At 38.0% G+C, this 25,051-nt stretch overlaps 1 protein-coding gene across 1 annotated transcript in view; it reads right to left on the reverse strand.

Annotated features, from left to right (window-relative positions):
• Positions 1–10,630: 10,630 nt before the first annotated feature.
• Positions 10,631–25,051, reverse strand: part of LOC126418659 (protein takeout-like) — a 65,313-nt gene continuing 50,892 nt past the window's right edge. Inside the window, exons 5-6 of the mRNA XM_050085538.1 lie at positions 17,591–17,740; positions 10,631–10,913 (exon numbers count right to left, since the gene is read on the reverse strand). Coding sequence (XP_049941495.1) covers positions 10,759–10,913; positions 17,591–17,740 — 305 coding nt within the window. The 3' untranslated portion in view covers positions 10,631–10,758. The remainder of the gene's footprint in view (positions 10,914–17,590; positions 17,741–25,051) is intronic.

Below are 25,051 nucleotides of genomic sequence, written 5' to 3' on the forward strand. Positions count from 1 at the left end.
GTTGTGTACATTTTTATCTGATTGTTAGAGAATTTTTATAATAAATGTCTGTCAACAAAAGTGCTACACATAATTATACATATTTAAAATTAATTTCAATGTAAGACGTCTTACAGTTAAAATGTACATAATGTTTTGTTTAACTTGCATGTCAGTGTAAGAAAACTTCATTGTCATAACGTTCTATTGAGCAAAATCAAATAATCAATCCCGTTATCATACACCTTTGATTCATTTCAGTAATCCAGTAGATAATATGTCAAACGAAAATACTTGTTTATTTTCGTCACATAACTTAAAATGCGATACCTGGCAAGAAAGTTAGTAATCCTGGAATTGTTAATTACAGTGATTGGAATTTTAGGAATTCTACATTCTGTTTGAGATATTTTTGAAAACGAATATTACTTTGCACAGCATTTTTGGTTTCTCCAATTATTTGCTGTTAAAGCTAAAAATTTTATTTACTGCAACATATTTATCTATAATCTTGTATGAGTAACACATTGATTCTGAAAAAGAAGAAGATAACTTATGTGATGTATGAAATTGAAAGTCATATATGACATTTTCTAAAATATCTCATTTACATAGACAGGGAATAATTTGTTCAGCTTTGACTATTTAACATTCTGGCTTGTTATGATTCGTTCTATAACTCCACAACTGATAAATAATTATTTCTTAATTTTCTAAGAGATGGCTATGTAATTTCTAATATTTTCATTTCTCTGAAAAGAGCAAAAGTTGCTGTTTGTGAAATCTTTAGACTGTACTTTTATTTGTTTACTGTGACCTATGAGAGCCAGTGTACGGAATATATTAAAGACTGTAAGAGGTATCAATCAAATGTGAAAATTTTCCACATGAATCAGTAATATATGAACTTTGGTTTTATTATGTTACTTATCGCCTCCACTGAGAAAATCTAAGATTTCATTTCATAATTAGCTTGGAATTGTTGGAATGACAACTACCACAGACTTTATCTCAAAATACTGTACTACAATCGAACAAATTTCTGTGATAATCAGAACTTGATTAATGCATGTAGATCTAGAAAAGTCGCATTTTTATCAGATGTAATGAACCAATTACGAATTTTGTTAGCCATGAAAGGATCTGTTTTATAGATATGATTATAGTAACAACAGTATGCTACTACTGTCCTATATTTAGAAAATGAATAAAATAACTTAAGTATAGAACATGTGTTTTACATGAGTATAGATTATAAGACAACAACTTAATCTTATTTCAAACAAATTTTAGAGGGGCCAATAACTTATATTATTCTGCATAAAGCTGGACTGTGATTTTGGAATAAACGTTTCTTCCTTATTTGGTACATCTTTCAGTATACTGCAGAAACTTCAAAGGACTTGCCCACTGATATTATTGAATGTGCCTGTTACTCTCTATCCTGACAATATTACATTTTTTAAGTTTATGGTTTGCTGTAGCTCTGTCTTAAAATTCAGGTGACATAGGCTCAGTCTCAAAATTCATATATATTGCAACTCTAATATGTTTTATAAGCATCAAGCTGATCAGTTACTATAGTGCTTGAGTTCAACGCTTCTTATTAACTGTGTTTTAGTTAATAAACGCTAATAGACTTACCTGTACAGAACAATGAAAGAAATATTGTAGGTACTAATGTGTTCTCAAGCAAAGCATGTTAACTCTATCTTAATTCAGTGCAATGTTATTTCATAGCATTATAATTTTTATCAATACTTATTTACTAAAAGCTACCTTTTTATTTGTGATATGGAAACAATGTAGCATGTATTCCAAGTCATGCTTATCCACTCTTCTATTTTATCTACAGAAAACACAATCTTAGCTATAATTCTCTTACAGTTTTTCCTTATTCCCATGTGAGACTTTTCAGGTCAAAAACAAGAATATAGCTTTGAACAATGTAGGAGGAGATGTAGGGCCATAACTTTAGAAATATTCACAGACGCTGGGAGTAGTGTATGCCCACAGTAACCATGCAGTATATGTTGCATTATCAATGAGGTCTGGCAATATAAACAGACTAAAATCGATATTAATGATATCATAATAAAGAACAAAACGAAATTATTCTCACCTACAGCACCAAGGTAAATACTTTCAATCATCCAGTAAGAAGAGAGAATGGCTTAAAAACGAAGTAGATAATATTAGTATATAACAGGCTTTACAATAAGTACATTATGATGGCCCATATTAATATCACACAATAAATAATCATGGCTATTTCTGTAATACACAAGGCTGGAAGACTGCCACAAAAGTTATAATAATCTGTTTCACAAGTGTCAGCGGATTTTATCAGTGATTCATTGAATTTAACTTCCAATAGATACACAAACAATGCAAAACAACGCAAGAAAGTTACATCAAAGTGTAACATATCTCAGAAATTAATGCCCCACAAGAACTTCTCCCCCAAAACTGCATTTCTAATCTTAGATTATTTTCTTTCTAATATCCTGATTTCAGTTTGCATATTGCAGAGTAATTGCATTTGTGATCTAATTAACATTGTGTCAGTCTGAACACAGCAATATTATTCTTGCTTCTTGTATGTAAATTTTTAACTTCATTATGAGACAGGTAAACTCAGTTTCATTCTCTCTCTACATTATACCTTACATATTTATGCAGCTTCCTCTCTTAAATGCCCTCGCTGTGTTTCTAAGACACTATATTTTATATGTTGCAGTGTGAGAACAGATATCATTTAATTTTTATGTTATTTTCTTTAAATTGTGATTCAGTATGACAAACTGACGGAACTGACCTGAAAAAAACTTCTTAAAATGACAATAATCCTTCCTGTTCCTCTGGCCTCAGAATTTGGAAAATTCATTTGTTAAATTTGTGAGCTCAACACGTCGCATTTAGTGGAACATATAAATAACTTATTTTATTTTGGTATGTGTCTGCCATAGAGTAAGCTCAAAATTTCAGCACTAGAAAAGATTTGCAGAATAGGTCTTATTTCATGTACAGCCATATAATTATCATTGTTGATCATTTGATATGATATATTTTGTTTAGAATTACAGCACATGAACCGAAAAACAAAAACATCTTCATTGTTAAAGAAACCAATATACACAATCATTGTTCTGAGGTTTGTAATGAAGACAAGTTTTCCATGTTCTGACTGCAAAAACTTCAGAGGTATACACTACATCTGAGTTTTTACTATACAGCTTCACATTAACAATAACAAGTGAACTTTTAGTCGTTATTAGAAAGAGAACGTAGTTCTGAATTACACAAGAATTTCAAAGAATACATCAGCCATTTGACTTCAAGACACAGGAAGAGTCTGTGAATAACCTAGTAACTAAATGATGATTTTTGATTTATGGAAGCAACTGATATGGATTGAGCAGTTTGTAGATTGAAATGAAAATCTATGAAATTGTAGTGCCTATTGTTGAATGTTACAGATTAAATGTTGTGCCATAGTACCATGAAGAGAAGACTATGTACTTGTAAAATAGAATAGTCAGCATAAAAGTTAATTGGGTCATTCTGTAAGAGTGTGTGTTTTAGATAATGGGTGTCAGTAGCGATTTGTTAGTATGTAAAAAGTGTAAATGTGGAATAACTAGCTTTTAAAACTGCTAAAATGTGTAAATGTTATTCAAACCATACCCAAATACTAAATGTGGGCATAATTGATGTAATTACTGTGCTATCAGTAACAGCTTAAATTCTAATTTTCCACATAGCTATTGATTACTAGTGGAGTTGTCCAAAACTGTGGAAATAAATAGAACATACAGGAGACTTACAGGACATGTATGTGTTTACAGTAGCTAGTAGCCACAGAGAGAATGGTTCTTATCTCATGATTGTGAAGATCGACATTTTTAAATATTTGTAGTTATTTCCTCTTGTGAGACAATTCTGTAATGAGAAAAATACTTCTGTTCACTTATGTAAAGATTGCCCTTCTTGATACAGCTAAAACACACTAATTTGTTTTGAAACCTATACAGGCATATTTCAAGAAGGTGTCTACTGTATTTCTCTGGTGACTTAACAGCAATTTGCATTTGTGCTAGAATGCCATCCTTTAATGATATTCATGATTTTTCTGTGCTGCTTTTATATATGTGAATATTTTACTCTCTAACATTTTATCTTAATCTGATGCACTGTTGCTATTAGTATTGATCTGATGTTCCCTATGAGCAGTTAATAGTTTTTCCTTAACTGTTGATTTCACTGTAAACAAAAAAAACTAGGGATACACAAATAATCTACAGTAGGCATGTGTTCAGTTATCACAAATAACTTATGTAACTTACTTGGTTCATTTTTTTTGTAAGTAATCCACATTCAGTATGTGCATATTTTAACTAAACACAAAACTTACCATAAGGAAAGTAGCATATGTTGAATTACTTAATTTTATACATACCAATTACAGTTTATGATTTTTTACTATCTTTTACATATTTGCTCAAACTGTGTAAAGGTAGTTAGCTGTTCATCTAGTTTTTGTAGAGGTGTAGTTCCCAGAGCAGAATAATTCAAATATCTTTAATTTAGTGTCCATGAAAAGCAAAAATAAGAATCTCAACTACTTACACAATAAATAAACTTCTGAAAAGAAAAAAAATAATTTGGATACTGCAACAATAAAGACCAAAACAGAAAGAAAATTAAACATTGAGAACAAGTGATAAAATATAGAAAGCTTCAAAAACATTTTTCATAACATAAATTCGCACTTATGGGCAAAATGAAAGTGCATCATCTAGTGAAAGTCAACAGGCTCCCACTAAAGTAATTTCAGTCCAGTAATAAATATTTCGTAATTCCTGTTTGCAAACATCTGCCAGATGAACATCAATAATGACATTTTATCTATTTCTAAATGAAATCTCAAGCTTCTAAAAGTTTGTCTTCATGCTTTGCGTGGACATTAAAGTATGAAAAGATAAAATATATGTACTAAACGAAAATTTTTTTAAACAGAACATAGCTCAGGTTTTCTTACAGAATGACCCACAATGTTACATGTCTCACATTTTCCCCAAAACTGTACCCATTAAAAATGATTTAGGTTGTAAAGTACTAACAAAGACCTTGTAAGTATACTTCTATTTATAAAACACACTGTATGTGGTTGATTCATTGACACTGATTTAAAAAATTCTAAACATAAATAATATGACTATATACGCACAGATCTCCTCCCTGTGAATAGATTGAAGAGCATCTATAGAACTCATAGTTGTAGTTCTAAAAATGTGTCACGTTGATGAGGCAACCACAGTTCAGTGAATAATCCCATACAGAACTGCAGTGAAAATTGATGTTTTAGGTACCAATGAAATTGAAACCAAACTGTCCTCTGTCTAATGAGATAATTCATGTTCATGTACTGTACATACAACCAAGTTTGTGTAGTTTTCATATGTGATGTTGTTCTGTATAGAGGGTAAGAGGTTATGCCCACAGTGTACAAAATCACTTGGATGTATATTTATACTTATGAGCATACAATATAAAATATATTTTAAATGTGTAACAGTAATTTTAGTAACTCTTGTGAGTGTAGTAAGACAAAAAAGAAGTTACCTGTTTTCATAGTGTGGAGAAAGTATTTTTTGGAAGCTGGCATTATAATTGTGAAATGTATATTCATAAATGTTTAATATGCCTCATAAGTTTAGATTTTTTTATGCTTTATGTAGACAGCTCAGGCATATCAGTTTCTCATTGCCTTGGTAAGCTGATTGGAAAATAAACCAGTTTTAGTGTCTACCTTGTTCTCTTTCTTTGATTAAATAGTACTGATTTACTTTCTTAGCAGAATGATGTGAAATAAAAGCAATCCTTATTGACAATATGACAATATGTTATATATCTGTTGTCACACAAAATATATTTATTGCATATTCGACAGGGAATATTCTTCACCAGAGAGAAAATATGGTTTAGGTCAGTGCTTGCACACTGCCTCACTGGTTGTGGTTTTGCATCATAATCATTATTCCACAGCTCTGAAAAATACGAAATTCTTTGGATATCTCTTGATCACATAAAAATATTACATGGGAGGAAAAGCTAATGAAACTTATGCTTAAGTTTTGGTAGACATAACGAACATCATCTCTTTAGGTGTATTTAACATCTCATACATACTGAGAACATATCCAGTTGCATGTCAATACCCAATGTGATTTTGACTGTTCCGAACTGAGCGCCTAGAACCGCGAGACCACCGCGGCCGGCTACTTGTATAATGAATCTCGGTTCCAGAAAATGTCATATTGCTCTCAAGTAGCACAAATGGCGCCGAGCGTACCATACCCATCTCAAGAACATTTCATTACCAATAGTGGCACATCACCTCATTCCATGAGACCTTGTGAAGAGAATTGAAATTAATCCGGTGCATGTTTTTCGCTCACTATCTTGTGATCAAGAAAGAACTAAAACTAATACAGTAAATAACACAGTATAACTATACTGAATTCGATAGGGAGTATATAAAAGTACAAAAAAGATGAAGATCTTCCTAGTAATTCACATGAATATTAGTCTGTATCTTCATGGATCGGGTAGAATAACTAGTACTAGAAGCTGTGTCAGCATAACATCCGTTATTAAAACAGATACAGTGAAGACATAATACGCATAGTAGGTGAAACAACCAGGCTACAATAATTAAGGAGTACGTTACATGAAATTAATAAGCACATCAATGCTTAAATACCAATAGAACAAGAAACAAATTGAACTTTGTGGGTATAACCAGTAGAGCGGACCATCACAATCATGTCCTTGAGATATGCAGAAACCCACAACAAAAGACACAGTAATAGATGCAAGTTTAAACCACCGACAGAAGTACAAACGGCAGTCCAATCCCGATTAAACATATTCAGTAGGATCCCCTAAACGTAAAATGTGAAATAAACTAACCAAAAAACGCTAGCAGAAACATGCAGGCTCTCTGACAAAATAGGTATAGATGGTAACAAAAATAAATTAAGTGACGCAGTTACAGGTTCGCGGATTACCAAACGACATTCAACAAAAAAATCGTCTATGAAATAGGTCATATAGTAAAAAATAAGTATTTAATACAAAATGAACTGATCATAACAAAAACACATCCCAAAATTGTAACAAAACAAGACAAATAGCAACAATACGGTGCTTATTACCTCAACTGCTGTGAATGTGAGAAAATTTACATAAGTATGAATGGCAGTACCTTTGACACAGGGTACAAGGAACACATCAGGGCATGGATATACATTACGAGTCATTCTACATTTGCAGACGACTTTAGATAGAAACGTCACAAGCCAAGAAGAAGCACAATAGAAAAAACTGTGATCTCACTAAAGATCGGTAAAAGCAAACATCTCACATATCATGAAAGGTACGATATACACAAAATGTTAACACAACAAACGGCTGGCTAATGAACGAAAAAACGTTGGGAATCAAAGAATATACAAAATAATTGAACATATTACCTGATTGAGCATCGTTACTCCCTCTCTACTATCTGTCTCTTTCTCTGTCTCTCTCTCAATCTCTCTTTCCCCCCTCCCTCTCTCTCTCTCTCTCTCTCTCTCTCTCTCTCTCTCTCTCTCTATCTCTCTCTCCCTCTCTCTCTCGCTCTCTCTCTCTCTCTCTCTCTCTCTCTCTCTCTGTATCTGTCTCTGCTATTTCCTTATATATTAATTCTAACTTCACCCTCGAACATTTCATCATATCTAAACTGTAACTTTCATTTCTTTTGCGTTCAGTGTTCACGGTTTTGTAGTCGTCTCTTTCCCCCTTCCATTTGTACGTCCGTCATCAGCTTCGACACTACCTCTTGACCCCATTCAAATACACCGGCATAGTACAGGTGTAGCAACATACAGAAGAGGAAAATGTTTTTTTTCAGGAAAGCATACTCGAACAAATATTGGTGATTCTACACACACAAAATTCAAAAACATACGTTTAATTCGAAGAACGTAAGTAAACGTTAGCGATGCTCTACTCATCTGCGTTCTGCGCCAGAAAACGGGCAGTGCTGCAAGTCAGAAGGAAACTAGATCGATTACAGTGCCGAACTACGGAATACTTGATATCTTGATCTAAAGAGAAATTAGACGAAAGTGCAGTAAGTAAAAACAGCACTTATTTTCCTTCCGGCAAGCATTGAGTGGTAAGTAGATTTATTTTGACGTATTCATTGATTACAGTTTCACGAGTCTATAATGACTAGAAAAAATAACAACTCCAGAAAGTTATTAAAGCAGAGTAATGAAATTTAGGTAGTACATACGTCTAGGTGAAATATGTAAGCGATTATTACTGCAAGATGACAGGTTAATGAAACCGCGAAATGCAAACGTACATGCATAGTGTTGTACATGTGCTGGAGGTCAGTTGGTGGGATGAAGGTGGTACATGCCTGTTGCATTATGTCGATCGGTAAAGGGACAGTTAATGTTGTCTGTGGATGACGGTTGATTTGTCGTTCGATGACGTCCCATATGTGTTGGACTCGAGACAGAGATGGTGATCGAGTAGCCCAAGGCAACATGTTGCCACTACGTAGAGCATTTTGTGTTAAAACAGCACTACCTGGCGAGCGTTATAATGTTAGACAGCGCCCCCTGGTTCTATTCATGAATGGCAGCACAACAGGTCGAATCATCAGCTTGACGTACAAATCCGCAGTCAGGATACGTGGGATGGTTACGATAGTGCTTCTACAGTCATGCAAACGTAATCGCACCCCGGACCATGACTACACGTTTAGGTTCAGTGAGCCCAGCCCGCAGACAGTTTTGTTGTAGGCATTCAGCTGGCCTTTTTCTAACCAACACACGGCCATCGTTGACAGCGAAGCTGCAACAGCTTTCATCAGAAAACACAACAGACCTCCAACCTGACCCCCAATGAGCTTTCACTTGGCACCACTGAAGTCGCGAATGATAGTGGTTTGCTGTCAGTGGAATGCACGCTACGGCCATCCAGATCGAAGCAGTCCTTGAAGTCACCGTTTTGTAACATTTCACTGCGTCACAGTGGTGCCGTATTATGCACTACGGTGTGCCAGGTGTGTCGAACACGATAGTCTCCCCTCTCTGTAGCCCCAAGTGGCCATCCAGAGGCCGGTCTTCTTGAGACCGTACATTCTCGTGACCACTGCTGCCATTAATCATGTACACTGGCTACACTTTACTTACGTTTATTTCATTTGTCTCGTTTTCATTTCACTGACCCTTTACTTTGAGTGCTATTCTCATATGCTGCAGTATATATTTCTTGTAGATTACCGAGTGCTCACAAAAATGAATTGTACTCACCTAAAACTTTACTAACTCATTCTTAACTATTCCTTTCAGTCGTCGCGCCGATCTGTGAGCCCCTGAATGATACCCATACAATTGGAATGTTGACTTTCTGCAATCCATTTCTTCACCATTCTGTATGACTTTTCTTCGAAAATTGTATGATCATTTGACGATTGTCACAATTGTTTGCTGCCAATGCCCATACTAACTTTCTCTCCAAGATAGGAATGTATTTCAAAATCCGCTGTATCTGAAAATTTACTACAGCAAAGGGTTAGAAACGCTGCGCTTTGTAGCTTACTTTCCACGGGACAGAGTAGCAACTGATGAAATCAGTCTCCTGCGACCACTCCCCTGTTAAACATGCAGTACAGTCCGGAAACCGCGGATAACTTGCAAAACACCGATGATTTGCCCCACACATGATACGATCCAGTCTCCAGGCACATCTGGGTACTAGATCCGATGGGTGGGGCCTACAAACTGCAGGTGTGTGTGTGTACGTGTGTGTGTGTGGGTGGGTGTGTGAAGAGAGAGAGACAGAGAGAGAATGAGAGAGAGAAGACGAACAGACTTCTCACAGCTTGGCGCAAGTTGCTGGAGATTGAAGCCGCTACCTCGCCACACGCGAACGGTTTCTTTGATGGTCCAGAGCAGCGCACCAGTTCCGCGGACATCTTCCACGGATTCTACCTATCGATTTGTTCCCGTCGATTTTAACTAACCTAGTTCCGCGAACATCTTCCACGGATTCTACCTATCGATTTGTTCCCGTTAACTAACCTAGTTAAAATCGACGGGACAGATCGATAGGTAGAATCCGTGAAAGATGTCCGCGGAACTGGTGCGCTGCTCTGGACCATCAAAGAAACCGTTCGCGTGTGGCGAGGTAGCGGCTTCAATCTCCAGCAACTTGCGCCAAGCTGTGAGAAGTCTGTTCGTCTTCTCTCTCTCTCTCTCTCTCTCTCTCTCTCTCTCTCTCTCTTTCTCTCTCTTCACGCACCCACACACACACACACACACACACACACACACACACACACACACACACACCGCAGCCGAGTAAACTTCACACAGGAAGGGCTTGAGATTGCAGTCGTCTAGTACTCACCTCGGAATAGCAAGATACTTGATACAAATTTCCATCTATGAGAGCCTTCTGTCGTATGCTATAAAATCTGTTGATAATTACTTTTCAACCGTATTCACAATATGTGCAAGGTGATAAGTGATTGTCAAGTATTTATTTGTTTTCGGTAGGCTCAGAAAACATTAATAAAAACAGTTAATTAGAGTGAAGAATTTACTAAAACCAGTGTGCAAGAGCATACAGTGCGAATTGCTTTGGTGGTGGTGAGTGGAATGAGACACCCCGCACTGCTCCAGCAGTAACTGGGTGGCGCGCTGCCGACCGCGCTCACGCTGGGGGGAAGATGGAGTTGTAGGGCACCTTGCTGAACAGTCGCCTCGCCACGTCCATATCCGTGGCTGCCAGTGCCATTTCAATCGCCGGCTTCAGTTCCTCCACCACCAGGTCCACGTTCTCGTTCAAAAACTTGTTCATGTTCTCTCCTGCAATAGAACACGTAACAGCTATATTACCTTATAATTACTTGTGTACATTGTCTTAACAGTTTCAGAGACAACAACGTGTTCCGCCTGGATTGTTACTAAGTCAATTTTTTATCTCACAGTTTACACGTGTGTGCCCTTTCCAAGCGAAATGTTGTTGAGCTCTTCAGTACAAACATAGGTTTGATGTACGTCTCCATACTACTCCATCCTTTCCAAGCCTCTTCATCTATGCGTATATCCTGTAGCCTGCTTCTACTTGAACCTGCTTACTGTACTCAAGGCTTGACCTCCTCACCCACACTTCCCTCCACTACGAAACTCATTATTCCTTTACATGAATATTAGTCGGTATCTTCATTAATCAGGTAGAATAACTAGTACTAGAAGTTGTATCAGCATAACATCCGTTACTGAAACAGATACGCTGAAGACATATTACGCATAGTAGGTGAAACAACCCGGATACAATAACTAAGGAGAAACATTCATGAAATATATAAGCACATTAATTTTTACAATACCAGTAGAACATGAAACAAACTGAATTTCCTGGGTATAACCAGTAGAGCGGACCATCACGATCATGTCTTTGAGATACACAGATTCCCACAACAAAAGACGCAGTAACAGATGCAAGCTTAAACCACCGACAGAAGTACAAACGGCAGTCCAATCCAGATCAAACATATTCAGTAGGACCCCCTAACCGTAAAATATGAAACAAACTAACCAAAAAACGCTGGCAGAAACAAAATGGCTCTGAGCACTATGGGACTTAACTGCTAAGGTCATCAGTCCCCTAGAACTTAGAACTACTTAAACCCAACTAACCTAACGACATCACACACATCCATGCCCGAGGCAGGATTCGAACCTGCGACCGCAGCGGTCGCACGGTTCCAGACTGTAGCGCCCAGAACCGCACGACCGCTCCGGCCGGCGCTAGCAGATACATGCAGGCTCTCTGACAAAATAGGTATAGATGGTAACATAAATAAATTAAGTAACACAATTACAGGTTCACGGATTACCAAACGACATTGAACAAAAAACTCGCGTTGAAATAGCTAATATAGTAAAAAATAAGTATTTCATACAAAATGAACTGATCATAATAAAAACATATCCCAAAATTTTAACCAAAACAAGACAAATAGCCACAATATGGTGTTTATTACCTCAGCTGCTGGGAATGTGAGAAAATGTAGATAAGAATGCGTCCCGTCAACCAATCCTTTCTTTTTATCAGGTTGTACCAGAAATTTCTTTCTTTCCCTATTTGCTGCGAAACTTCCTCATTGGTTACCCGACCTGTGCATCTACGTTTCAGCATTTTTTTTACATATCATGTTACAAAACCTTCTATTCTCTTTTTGTATAAACTGTTTACCATCCACACTTCACTGCGATGTAAGGCCACGCTATACAACTACCGACAGAAAAGACTGCTTCAGACTTACGTCTACATTTTATACTATCAGATTTGTCTTCTCCAGAAGTATGCTTCTCTCTATTTCCAGTCTTCATTTTATTTTCTCTCTACTTTGACCACTAACAGTTTTTTACTGCCCAATTTGCAGAGCTAATCTACTTCTTTCAGTGTTTTAATCACTAGTCTCATTCCCTGAGCTTCACCTGATTTAATTCGACTACATTCCATTATCCTGGTTTCACTTTTCTTGGTGATATTCTTGTAATTTCTGACTACATAATTACTTACTACCATCAGCTGTTCTATAACTGCTTTGCCGTCTGTAACGGAATTGCACTGTCATCGGTAAACCTGAAAGGTTTTATTTGTTGTCCCTGAAATTTTATTTCGGTTGTAAGATCATCCTTGGTCCCATTCACCGTCTGTCCAATGTATAGAACCAATAACATCGTGAATAGGCCACAGCTCTTTCTCACTCCCCTCTCTTTCGTGTCCTTCTACTCTTACAACAGCAGTCTGCTTTCTGAATTTTATCCCTGCTGGTTTCCGAATTTCTGGCTTTGCATCACAGTAAACATTGTCTAAAACGTTTCTCTAAATCAGCAACTGCCATGAAATCAGATTTCTCACTCTTCAGTCTGTCTTCTAAAGTAAGTCGCTGAATATGAATTGCTCGTGTGTGGCTACATTCTTTCAGAATCTAAACTGATCTTCCTCCTGCTCTGTTTCTACTACCTATTCGTCTAAATTAATAACAATGGAAATGCCGTGTGGCTAGGGCCTCCCGTCGGGTAGAACGCTCGCCTGGTGCAAGTCTTTCGAGTTGACGCCACTTCGGCGACTTGCGTGTCGATGGGGGTGAAATGATGATGAAAGACACACAACACCCAGTCTTCACGAGGCAGAGAAAATCTCTGGCCCCGCCGGGAATCGAACCCGGGACCCTGTGCGCGGGAGGCGAGAACGCTACCGCAAGACCACGAGCTGCGAACTAATAATAATTATTATTATGGATATAATACTTTCAGTTTTTCTTGTTTGTAGCGACGTTTTAGAACCTCCCTTTATACAAATGACAAGAACTTTATTTATTCTTATGCAGACGAAATGAAATTTGTCCTATTAACCACAAAACTATGTACTGCTACACTGCTTGTTGAGGTATGAAGAGGTAAACTTGAAAAAAAGAACCATTGTTCAAGAAATATTTGAATGTATTGTGTCTCCTGGAATAAAATAATTTTTAGCGAATTGTATGTTATTAGCGTTATCATTTGATAAAGGGACACACGCCGACATCACAAATGTGAGATAAATAAATCTAACAACATTTGAGATGTAAATTGTTGTTATGATGAGAAACTCAGTGTGTGCCGTATTGTCCATCAGGATTTGATAAAGTTAATATACATGCAGTTCCGTACTACTAATCCTACTGAACGTTAGATAAACTTCGAAAGAATATAAAAAGGATTACAATAGCCTTGATTCCAAGGTCGTGCTACTAGAACGACTCTTTCTTTCTTCTGTAACAAAATGTAGCTTAAGACTACCAGATTCAGATTGCCAGACGTGGATCTAAACACGTTTAACATTGTGAGCAGTGACAACCGAATGGGACATACCAATAGTTTCACTTTGTGACTTAGGTCTTATGCTTTCCAGGACCTCTCATATACCTTTGAAACTTTGTAGACGCTTTCTACTATCGTTTTAGGTTGTCTTTCCTGGTATAAAAGATATTTTGCTTAATAGCTTAGTAACAACCTAGTATTATTTGCAGAAGGTACAGACCAGCATTGTGGATGCCCACTGATAATGAGTGTGCTCCATGTGCTTATATTCGGGATGTCTCGACGGCTGTTCAAAATTTGCTAGTGTGTTATCTACGTTCTCCGTCACTGCAGTTTGGAGGTGCGTATAATAAGTACTTGGGCTTTACCCTCAAATCCCACGCCAGATATGTCAGAAACGCAGTTACATAGATAATGAAAAGTAATATTTCCCGGATTATACACTTTACATAGGAATGACTACTAAGTGAGCCCTCATATGGACAGAACAGAAATTTTGTTGGCAGTATACAAAGAGATGACAAAAGTCGTGGTATACCAGTAGGCACATATACAGATTGCGGTAGTATCGTGTGTACAAGGGATAAAACGGCAGTTCTTTGAGAGGGCTGACATATGTAGTCAGATGATTCACGTGAAAAGGTTTCCAACGTGACTACTGACCGCACGATGGGAATTAATAGATTTTGAACGCTGAGTGGTAGTTGGAGCTAGACGCTTGGAAAATTCCATTTCGGAGATCATTAGGAAAGTTAGTATATTAGGAAATCCACAGTGTCAAGAGTGCGCCGAGAATACCACATTTCTTGCATTACCTCTCACTATGGACAACGGGGTGGCCGACGGCCTTCACAAAACGGCGGAGCGCAGTGGCGTTTGTGTAGAGGTGTCAGTGGTAAAAGCCAAGCAACAGTGAGTGAAACAACGCAGGAATCAATGTAGTACGTGCGAATGCCTCTGCTAACAGCATGACATCACCTGCACCGCCTCTCCTGGACTCGTGACCATATCGGTTGCACCCTAGACGACTGTTAAACCAGGGCCTGGTCAGGTAAGTCCGGATTTTAGCTGGTAAGAACTCATGCTAAGGTTAGAGTATAGCGCAGACCCCGCGAAGTCATGGACCCAAGTTGTTGACAAGGCACTGTATAAGCTGGTGGAAGTCCCATAATGGAATGGGCTGTGTTTACGTGGAATGGACCCGGTCCTCTGGTCAAACTGAACAGATAATTTACTAAAAATAGTTATGTTCAGCTACTTGTAGACAATGTGCAGCCTTTCATGAACTTCATGTTTCCAGACAAAGATGCAATTTTTGCTGATTACAATGTGCCATGTCACCAGCCCACAGTAGTTCTCGATGGGTTTTAAGAATATTTTATACAATTCGAGCGAATGGTTGGCCAGCTAAATCGCCCAACAAGAATCCTATCGCTCATTAACAGGATGTAACCGAGAGGTCAGATCCTGCACAAGATCCTGTACCAGAGGCACTTTCGCAGTAATGAACGGTTATATAAAGGCAGCATGCCTCAATAATCCAAACTACTTGTTGAATAGAGACCACGTCAAATTGCTGCATTACGCCGGGTAAAAGGAGGTCCAACTCGATATTAAGAACTATCCAATGACGTTTGTCCCTTCAAGTGAGAATAGTACATCGAACGGTTTTCGCGTAACCGTTAGCGCTTTGTCATTACATCACTCACACACACAGGTCACAATGAAAACTTCTGTGGGTTCTGTATATAAATTTCGTAGGCATCTTAACACTTTGGTTCAACATGTGCAATGAATTCGCCTTAAGTTTTGTGCATATAGCTGCAAGGTCTTTTGCCTGCTTTTGACAATTTTTACAGGTTACATGTAGCAAATCTTTTTTGTTACAGGGAAAGAAGGAATAGTCATCGCTATTTTAGGGTGGATGGACTGCTTATAAATGGCATTGCATAGCGTCCAGTACAGAAGAGCTGGTATATACTACCCCGGATGTCCATCGTCAACGACTAATGTTTTGAAAATGCACAGCGTTATAACTCCTTCTTTCATGATGTGGGAAGCCATCGCGTATGACTTTAGGTCAAGGGCAGTAGTGACAGAGGGAACACTGTTCGTATAGCGCACATCACGGGTATGATCGTGTGTTACCTTCCATGTGACAGTATCATTGTGACATTTTTCAACAGGACAATAGTCGTACACACATGCCACGTGTCTCTATGAACTGTAGCCAGTAAGATACCCGGATATTTTCCCAATACAGCATGTGTGGGACCAGTTTGTATGTCAACTCTGCCTCTGTGCACCATGATATCATGGACAAATTGCGGAGGCTCAGGAGAGGATATAATGCCTTTACGATGCCCTCCCAAAACGAATCAGATCATACAAGCAGGCCAGAAAGGGGCGCAACTTTATACTGACAAGTGTGCTCACACTGGCAGAATTTCATTCGATCACTGAGTTAACGTCAGATATCCTCTATACGTGTACAGCCCCGTTTCATTTCCTCCTCCTCTTCTGCGTGCTTCACATTTATTGTCACTATATCTATATAATTTCATCTACACTGAAAACTGTTCGAAACGGGGACACATTCAGCGCATAGATTGCCAACATACTCTTACACTACCGAACGTATCTAACACTTGTTTCATCAGTATCTCATGATACAGCCATACAAATTACTCTTACAGTATTAACTATGTTACATTGTGTCTCGAGTTCTTCAAGAGATTTTAAATAAATGATAGCTATAAGGGGACCTATGCGGTATGTACCTATGAAAAGTAAATTTTCTTCGTTTTACGTTTTTCGATTTGCATCTGTAATAATTATTGGCCATTGCTGTTACTGAAAATAAATGTATGAAAACAGGGCAAATAAACGTAACATTAAAGACTGTCTTCGAGCATTATACTGAAGACGTTTGGCAACTGATGTTGCTGTAACATACAATACGCAATGCAGAGATATACGTACACACACTTTACATTGTGAAGGATGATGTTTCATCCTTGGCTCCCATGTAACCAGTGATCGCAGTAGGCACTAGTACCGGTACTACTTCATTATGTCTGTCTAATTCTGTTACTCTTCGCCAACAGTTAATTTCGAAGTGAAGGCAATGGTGGATACTGTCGGAGATTGGATTTTTACAGGCATTTAATGCGACAAGTGCACCGATGATATTTAACACTACTAAATAATTATTGTAGTGATATTAAACGTGGTGATAATACAGGTAGTTTTGCTAGCCAGGAACTTTGAAACGGCACGCAGTACAGACAGTTTTGTTTGGCTACGTATCTACTGATGTTACCCGTACGCAGCGCAGTCAACGCATGGAATGAGTTACAGTTATGAGGGTTCCAGTAGAGGGAACTGGTCATTCTCCATTTCACGTCGTCAATGCATTATAATCAACCCTTGCTTTTCGATAAGTCAATAGTAATTTAGCTCATCGCTTCCCGCTATATTAAAGTACATCACATCCAACTGATTACTAATTATCGGTTAAATATGCTATTACGTTCGGTCGTTGTTCGTAATTTGTGCTGATATGATCCCACACGTAACTCTTTCAATAAACCGATTTTGTTTTCGTTTTATTGACCGATTAATACAGTTGCAGAAAGTCATTTTACAAGTAAATATTGGCAACTTACCCAATACTTTGTCCCCGTTGAAAAGGTTGTCAAGATGTAAGTAGACCTTTGGAAGATCCATCTTGACTGTGAAGTTCGTGATATTCCAGTACACGTCTCCATCTCGCTCCAAAGGCTCTCCCCACATCTCCAAATCAGCTTGTAAACCGACTGCAAGAAAATAATGCAGTTGTAAGAAGATACATTTGGCGTAGGACTTGAAATGCCCAATTACTTGAGCTGAATTGTTGTTCGAAGTGATTGCTTTAAATAACTGAACGATTGTTTTAGCTAGGTTTCATCCTTTTTCTGCATATTTACATCATCAGTCAGTATTAGTATCAAGATAAATTTCTACATGCGCCAGGTACAAAATTTTTTGACATTGACAAAATATTGTAGTTCATTCATTCTCACCGTGACTTGGAAAGAATATGTGGGTGGAGTGGTGAGTGGCTTCTTCCTAGCATATGCATTATATGGTAGAATGGAAGAAAACGTAGGTACTATGAGTTTTTGTGAGCAATATTTGATAGTAAAGTCACTTGGGTGGAACGTACTAAAACAGCTAACGAAACATTTATTTGCAGTGCAGAAGTTGATAGAAGCAGGCGATTTGAAACTAAACAAAGCTGACTCTGTTTGCTCATTTTAATTTCATGACGATAGTCAATTTTGGGTACCTCCTCCATCTAAGGTAACGATTTCCCTAGCCCCCTTATTTGTGATGTGAATTCAACAATGAAGTACAAAAGAACCGGCTGTACCGCCTACTGCATATCAGTGTCTACAGTCCTAAAGGAAAAATTCGTTAATAATTCTTCCCATTTTCAAATCTAGACCTCAGTTAACAGACACAGTACTAAAAATAAAGAAGTTCTATTTCAGGACAGAAAATAAATTTATTCAGTACAGGAATTGTCCATCATTCAGGAGCACACTTTTTTAGTATAATGCTAGCGACCATAATAAATTACGATTTATAGTGATACTGAATGATTTATTTGTGGTCAGCTCCTTACATTTTAACAACGAAAGTCGTATATGGACTAATTTTGTTTAAAATACCATAAAGTGAGTTCCGTGCTATATCTGGATTCTGAAGATTTTAATTTCAGCACTATCCACTGAGAATTCTCTTCGTTTGACAACGTGTGACTGCAATAGCCGTAAGGTTATTTAATTTGCTCGTATATTGTTTCCTGCTTGTGGCGACTATTTTATTCGACTGCGGACGAAAATTAATTAGAGTTTATTTGTCTCAAATCCTTCAGGGCCTCTTCACCAACATGTTGAGGAATGAAAATTAAATCATAGGGTACATATTATTGTATTTTTTGATATCCCTCATATCCACGAAGGTCTCCTTACTTATATATGTATAAGCAGTGTGATTTACGTTATCCATGGCAGAGGAGATCAAAATCAGTCCCTCTGTTTATAGAAACGTTGAACGAGGTATCGAAACTACATGACTGAAAAGGAATTACACTAATTGTAAACAGTATATCACACGATTTAATAATGTTAGACAAATCTTATCATCTATTTCAATAACACCCTTATGGGTGCAGAGCTTTGTAATTCTGAAACTAAAAGCACTATTAAAACCGGGGTTTCGACCATCTTTAGAAAGTTTGTCTTCAGGACAACTAATTTTTGCACTTATAATCTGTTTGGAAAACTTCATCATCTACATCTACATCTACATCTACATGATTACTCTGCAATTCACATTTAAGTGCCAGAATGAGATTTTCACTCTGCAGCGGAGTGTGCGCTGATATGAAACTTCCTGGCAGATTAAAACTGTGTGCCCGACTGAGACTCGAACTCCCGAGTTCGAGTCTCAGTCGGGCACACAGTTTTAATCTGCCAGGAAGTTTCACATTTAAGTGCTTGGCAGAGTGTTCATCGAACCACAATCATACTATCTCTCTACCATTCCACTGCCGAACAGCGCGCGGGAAAAACGAACACCTAAACATTTCAGTTCGAGCTCTAATTTCTCTTATTTTATTTTGATGATCATTCCTACCTATGTAGGTTGGGCTCAACAACATATTTTCGCATTCGGAAGAGAAATCTGGTGACTGAAATTTCGTAAATAGATCTCGCCGCGACGAAAAAGTCTTTGCTTTAAAGACTTCCATCCCAACTCGCGTATCATATCTGCCACACTCTCCCCCCCCCCCTCTCTCTCTGCACCCTTTCGATGTCCTCCGTCAATCCCACCTGGTAACGATCCCACACCGCGCAGCAATATTCTAACAGAGGACGAACGAGTGTAGCCTAAGCTATCTCTTTAGTGGACTTGTTGCATCTTCTAAGTGTCCTGCCAATGAAACGCAACCTTTGGCTCGCCTTCCCCACAATATTATCTATGTGGTCTTTCCAACTGAAGTTGTTCGTAATTTTAACACCCAGGTACTTAGTTGAATTGACAGCCTTGAGAATTGTACTATTTATCGAGTAATCGAATTCCAATGGATTTCTTTTGGAACTCATGTGGATCACCTCACACTTTTCGTTATTTATCGTCAACTGCCACCTGCCACACCATACAGCAATCTTTTCTAAATCGCTTTGCAACTGACACTGGTCTTCAGATGACCTTACTAGACGGTAAATTACAGCATCATCTGCGAACAACCTAAGAGGACTGCTCAGATTGTCACCCATGTCATTTATATAGGTCAGGAACAGCAGGGGTCCCAGAACGCTTCCCTGGGGAACACCTGATATCACTTGAGTTTAACTCGATGATTTGCCGTCTATTATAACGAACTGCGACCTTCCTGACAGGAAATCATTGTGTATGCCCTCCAAACAAAATACCCTATACTCATGCTACACCGGCCATTCCTTGCACATATGGGTGCCGGATTAGCGGAAGTGCCGGATTATTGAAGGTGTCTAAAATTTTACATAAACAAATTGAGATTGTACTTTATCAAATCAAAGATACATTCAATTTGACAGAAAACGTTTAGTCCTTGAGTGTGTATATGCATATTAGTTTCACTCGACATTCACTATGGAACATGTCCCAAAATTTTAGTTGTCACCATGATGATATATGCGGTGGTAGTATGCTTTATCACACAACGGCTTTACAAGCATTTCATTGGTCCTGTCATGTTTTTGACTGTTACATAATATACTCCAGGAAGACGACTCCAGCACTAGCAGTCTGAGATATCCTGATGTTCTCTCCTCCTATGTCATCTTATTCATCAGTTTCATCGTAACTTTCCTTTGACCTTATGAATGCCTCTTTTCTGCTGAAGTTTGGTCGTAAATAGTTGCCGGCAACAATGATATTCTGTGACGAACCTCAGTTCAGTTTATATCTAATATGGAGTTTCTGCTTGAAGTCTAGAATAACGTGTTTCCCTTTAGAAGCCATGATAATGATCTGCAAGAAAAGCCACAATTTCAAAGTTTACAGGAACGTGAAACATTGTAATTAACTAACAACATTGTTGCAGACGAAATTTCATTTTTGTAGGCGTTATTTCAGGTTGAACGAATAGAAGCTGTAAGTGTGCCGGATTACTAAAGGGTCGGACCACTGAGGACCTTATTAGCAAGAGTTTAATGTAGTGCAATGGTTAAGATATGAAAATCGCAGTTAGGCGATCATACTTGATCTTGACCCATAATTTCTGAGGATTTCGTAAGTCACATATTCAAACGCAAGTTGTGCCCTTCGTCTACCTTACCACATATGCTTACAATCTAAAATCGTAACCCACATTAAGGAATCCATTTCCCATGCCTTCTACTCGTACTTAGGCGCCTTGAAACCTTGACTAAAATGCCCCGACTCCGTATTCCAGCCAGTAATAAGCCATCTATGTATCCTGCTGTACCATTGCACCATCATCCACATTCTGTTCACCCCCAAGCTTTATCCATTTATCCCTCTGAAACTTCAGCCAACTCTCACTCAACAACCGCTAAATCCATACTCATACACACGCTTTCTACCAGCCTTAACTAAGAGAACTTACGCTGGCTTCACCCCATTCACCCCAGCACATCTGGTCACATTTCCTATCTCCTTCATTCCATGAATCGTGATACCGGTCTCTTGCGGCCTTATTCAAGCAGATATTACACTATCATACACCGTGATGATTTTCACACACTGTCACATCACAGAAGCTTCAGACAAAACGACTCTATTATTTATAATCGTCTTATGAAGTCACCTGTACAATTTCAAATACGTCTCAATCTGTTAGAACTTATAATATCTAATATTAACAGTCTACACCAAATGTTTTAATTGCTGCCTTCTCACGGAAAGGTATGTACACTTAAGGACGAACAGGGGCGTCATTCACCGCCGTAAGTGGATGCTATGATGCACTGAAATAACGACACAGAAAAACACAATACCCGAAAATATAACCTGAACCCGAAGCGAGAACACTGAAAGAAAAGCAGGTAACTCATTCAAATTCGTACTTGTTAAAGGAATTATGAGGTCCAGGAATCTCTAAGAGAGAGATTTGGGGAAGAACGTAACTGTGACAGCTAAGAAGCGAGGATCGGCATTAGCTGTAAATTACTTGCAAATTTTACACTTGAAACCGGGTGTTTTCCCAATGATCCTTTTACAGATTTATGGAAACCACAGCTTCTTTGACAACTGCCCCCTACCTTCTAGTCGATCGACCCGATATCTTTTTCGTTCTCAAATCCACTTACACGTCATCTTCATCTGGTTTCGTCCATTCGTTCTAAATGGCCCTATGAGAATAACTTTCAGTTGCCTTCCACTTTCACCATTTCTTTTTACGGTTCTCTTCATTTCTGACGTAGTATAATCTTGAGACTCTTGCTTTTTCCCCAAACTTCTAACTAATATGTACATATACTTAATAACTTAATTATATTTATCTGATCTAACGATATGAATATGACAAAGACTGTTAAAATAGTTTGAATGTCTGAAGTGGTAATATGAGTAAATATTATTGACTACGAACTAATAACGTTAATACTTGCACTATTTGTATTACTACACCTGCTGTTAATAGTAAACGAAGAAAGGAAGGAAGATCAGGGTTTAACGTCCTGTCGACATTCAGATTATTAAAACAGAGCAATCGCTCTGATTGTTTCGAAGATGGGGAAATAAATAAGTAGTGCTCTGGCAAGGAACCAGCCCAGCATTCGAATGGAGTGATGTAAGGAGATCACGAAAAACACAAATGAGGATGGCCAGACGCGGTTTTGAACCCTCGTCCTTCCAAATGGGAGTCCAGTGTACACTACCTCTCTCGGTGTCACTAATAGTGGTAATAGTAGTGATAATAATAAAGAAAATATCAATGACAATAATGACAGTGGCAGATAGATACGAAATTTATAGGTGTGTAAGATAGATGTCTTCTGATATAGCGAATCCTGAGCAAAGGAAATCTAAGGAGGCTGCTCTAGCTAAGAATACTGGAAAGATATGAAGATCCATTTCGAAAGAAGGATGTAGAGAGATAACAAGTGTGTACATGGACACTAATAATCCTTATTGTTGCTATAGTTGATATGTCATTAACTATCTTCTAAATACAGACGACTTATTCTACTCTATAATAAGACCCCCTGCTGTTTTGTATGCAGCCACAGGAGTTTTAGCTTTTATAGCTGTATTGTTTCACCAAGGGGTTTACTTTCATTGTTGAATAACACATTTCACTTTTCTAGTATTTCTTTAAGTAACTTTCCATTCACAGGTATACTTATACCAAGATATTTAAATGTGTCTCAAAGCCCTACATTAATGCAATTAAACCCATAAACTGCGGTTCTACCAGTTCCATGGAGGTGCTTCATGGGTGATCAGAGGAACTCCGAATTAACAGAGGGGTTAAAAGGATTGTACATTGGGGCCTATTGTTTTTGAAAATTGATCAGGATGAAGCATTAAATATACAGATAGGTAAATCTGGTCTAATGAGAATTTCAATGGGTAACGATAAAAAGTACTCTCCCCCATTCGCTGATGACTAGATGATAACTGTCGAAGCTAATGACTAGTCTTAGCTATTAGCTGAGGACGTTGCTTGAAGAATATGACAATGGGGTTTAAAAATAGATACAATAAACTGCATATATAATAGTGAGTGTTAACGAACAATATGATTCAGTCCACAATGCTGCATTCTAAAATATTGCTGTTTATTTATTTTACAAAATTAGACTGTCCGATTTGATCTACATAAAATTATGAAGTGAAACATTGACCATATATTTGTAAATTCCTCCAGTACGTGGCCGGGTAAAAATTGCAGTCGACTCTGTATTCTGATTCTTGAGCCTAGTTTCAACAGTTAACAAGAACAGATGCCTGTAACTTTACTGTCCGAACACCGCGACAGGCACACTAGAAATCCTCATCGGTCTGTCATAGTAGTCCACGAAGATAAAAGCTATTCCATGTTGTTTAAATGGCTTGCTAATAATTTTGAAACTGAAGTGGAGATCTGCATTTGCTCTATACCATCTGCAATACCCTCTTCAGCTTTAGATACGGGCTAGATTGTCAAAAATTGTTCAAAGGCTCTGAGCACTGTGGGACTTAACATCTGAGGTAATCAGTCCCCTGGAACTTAGAACTACTTAAACTTAACTAACCTAAGGACATCACACACATCCATGCTCGAGGCAGGATTCGTTCCTGCGAGCGTAGCGGTCGCACGGCTACAGACTGAAGCACTCGGCCACACCGGCTGGCCCTAGATTGCCTGTGAACCTAATCCATTCAATCAGTATCCATGCTTCTGGAGAATACATTGGAGCCTCAGTAAAATCCGTGTGTTCGAAGTTGTTACTTCGTTTCCGTTTGTAAAACAAATTTTCGTGGGCGAGATAATTAAGTAATCACTATTGCAGTTACCAACTCACATAAGGAATTTGAAAATTTCTTAATATTCCTTCCGTTTGTAAAATTAATTGTCGTGGGCCAGATTATTAAGTAATCTCTATTGTAGTTACCGACTCACAAAAGAAAGTTGAAAATTTGTAAATATTCGTTAGCACTGATGTTACACACTATCTTATTTGTCTAAATACTGTTTCTCTGAATTGCACTGAGCAGCATATTGACATTGTGGATTAACACTAGCACAATCTCGACTGTTCCATCTTTATGTATTTCCACTGATCATTATGACCGTGATATTATGTGAGTCTGAATGCAGTAGGTCTAGCTAACTCACTTCTGTAAAAGAAAGCGTATCTTCTCCCTCCGTCTGCCGCTTTATAAATGACGTGATTCAACTGTGTTGCGTTATATGACTACGATGCTATTCAGCGTCGTATTAGTGTTCAGTGATTTCTTTTTTGTGTTTGTGTCAATTGTGTTTCATTTCGTGACAAAGATTTTTACTTTTCTAGCATATTTGATACGTAATTTGGAAGGAATGATTTTCCTTGCTTTTCGAAATTCTATTCGGGACAAATCGCATG

Source organism: Schistocerca serialis, chromosome 9 (genome assembly GCF_023864345.2).
Source record: "Schistocerca serialis cubense isolate TAMUIC-IGC-003099 chromosome 9, iqSchSeri2.2, whole genome shotgun sequence".
NCBI lineage: Eukaryota > Metazoa > Arthropoda > Insecta > Orthoptera > Acrididae > Schistocerca > Schistocerca serialis.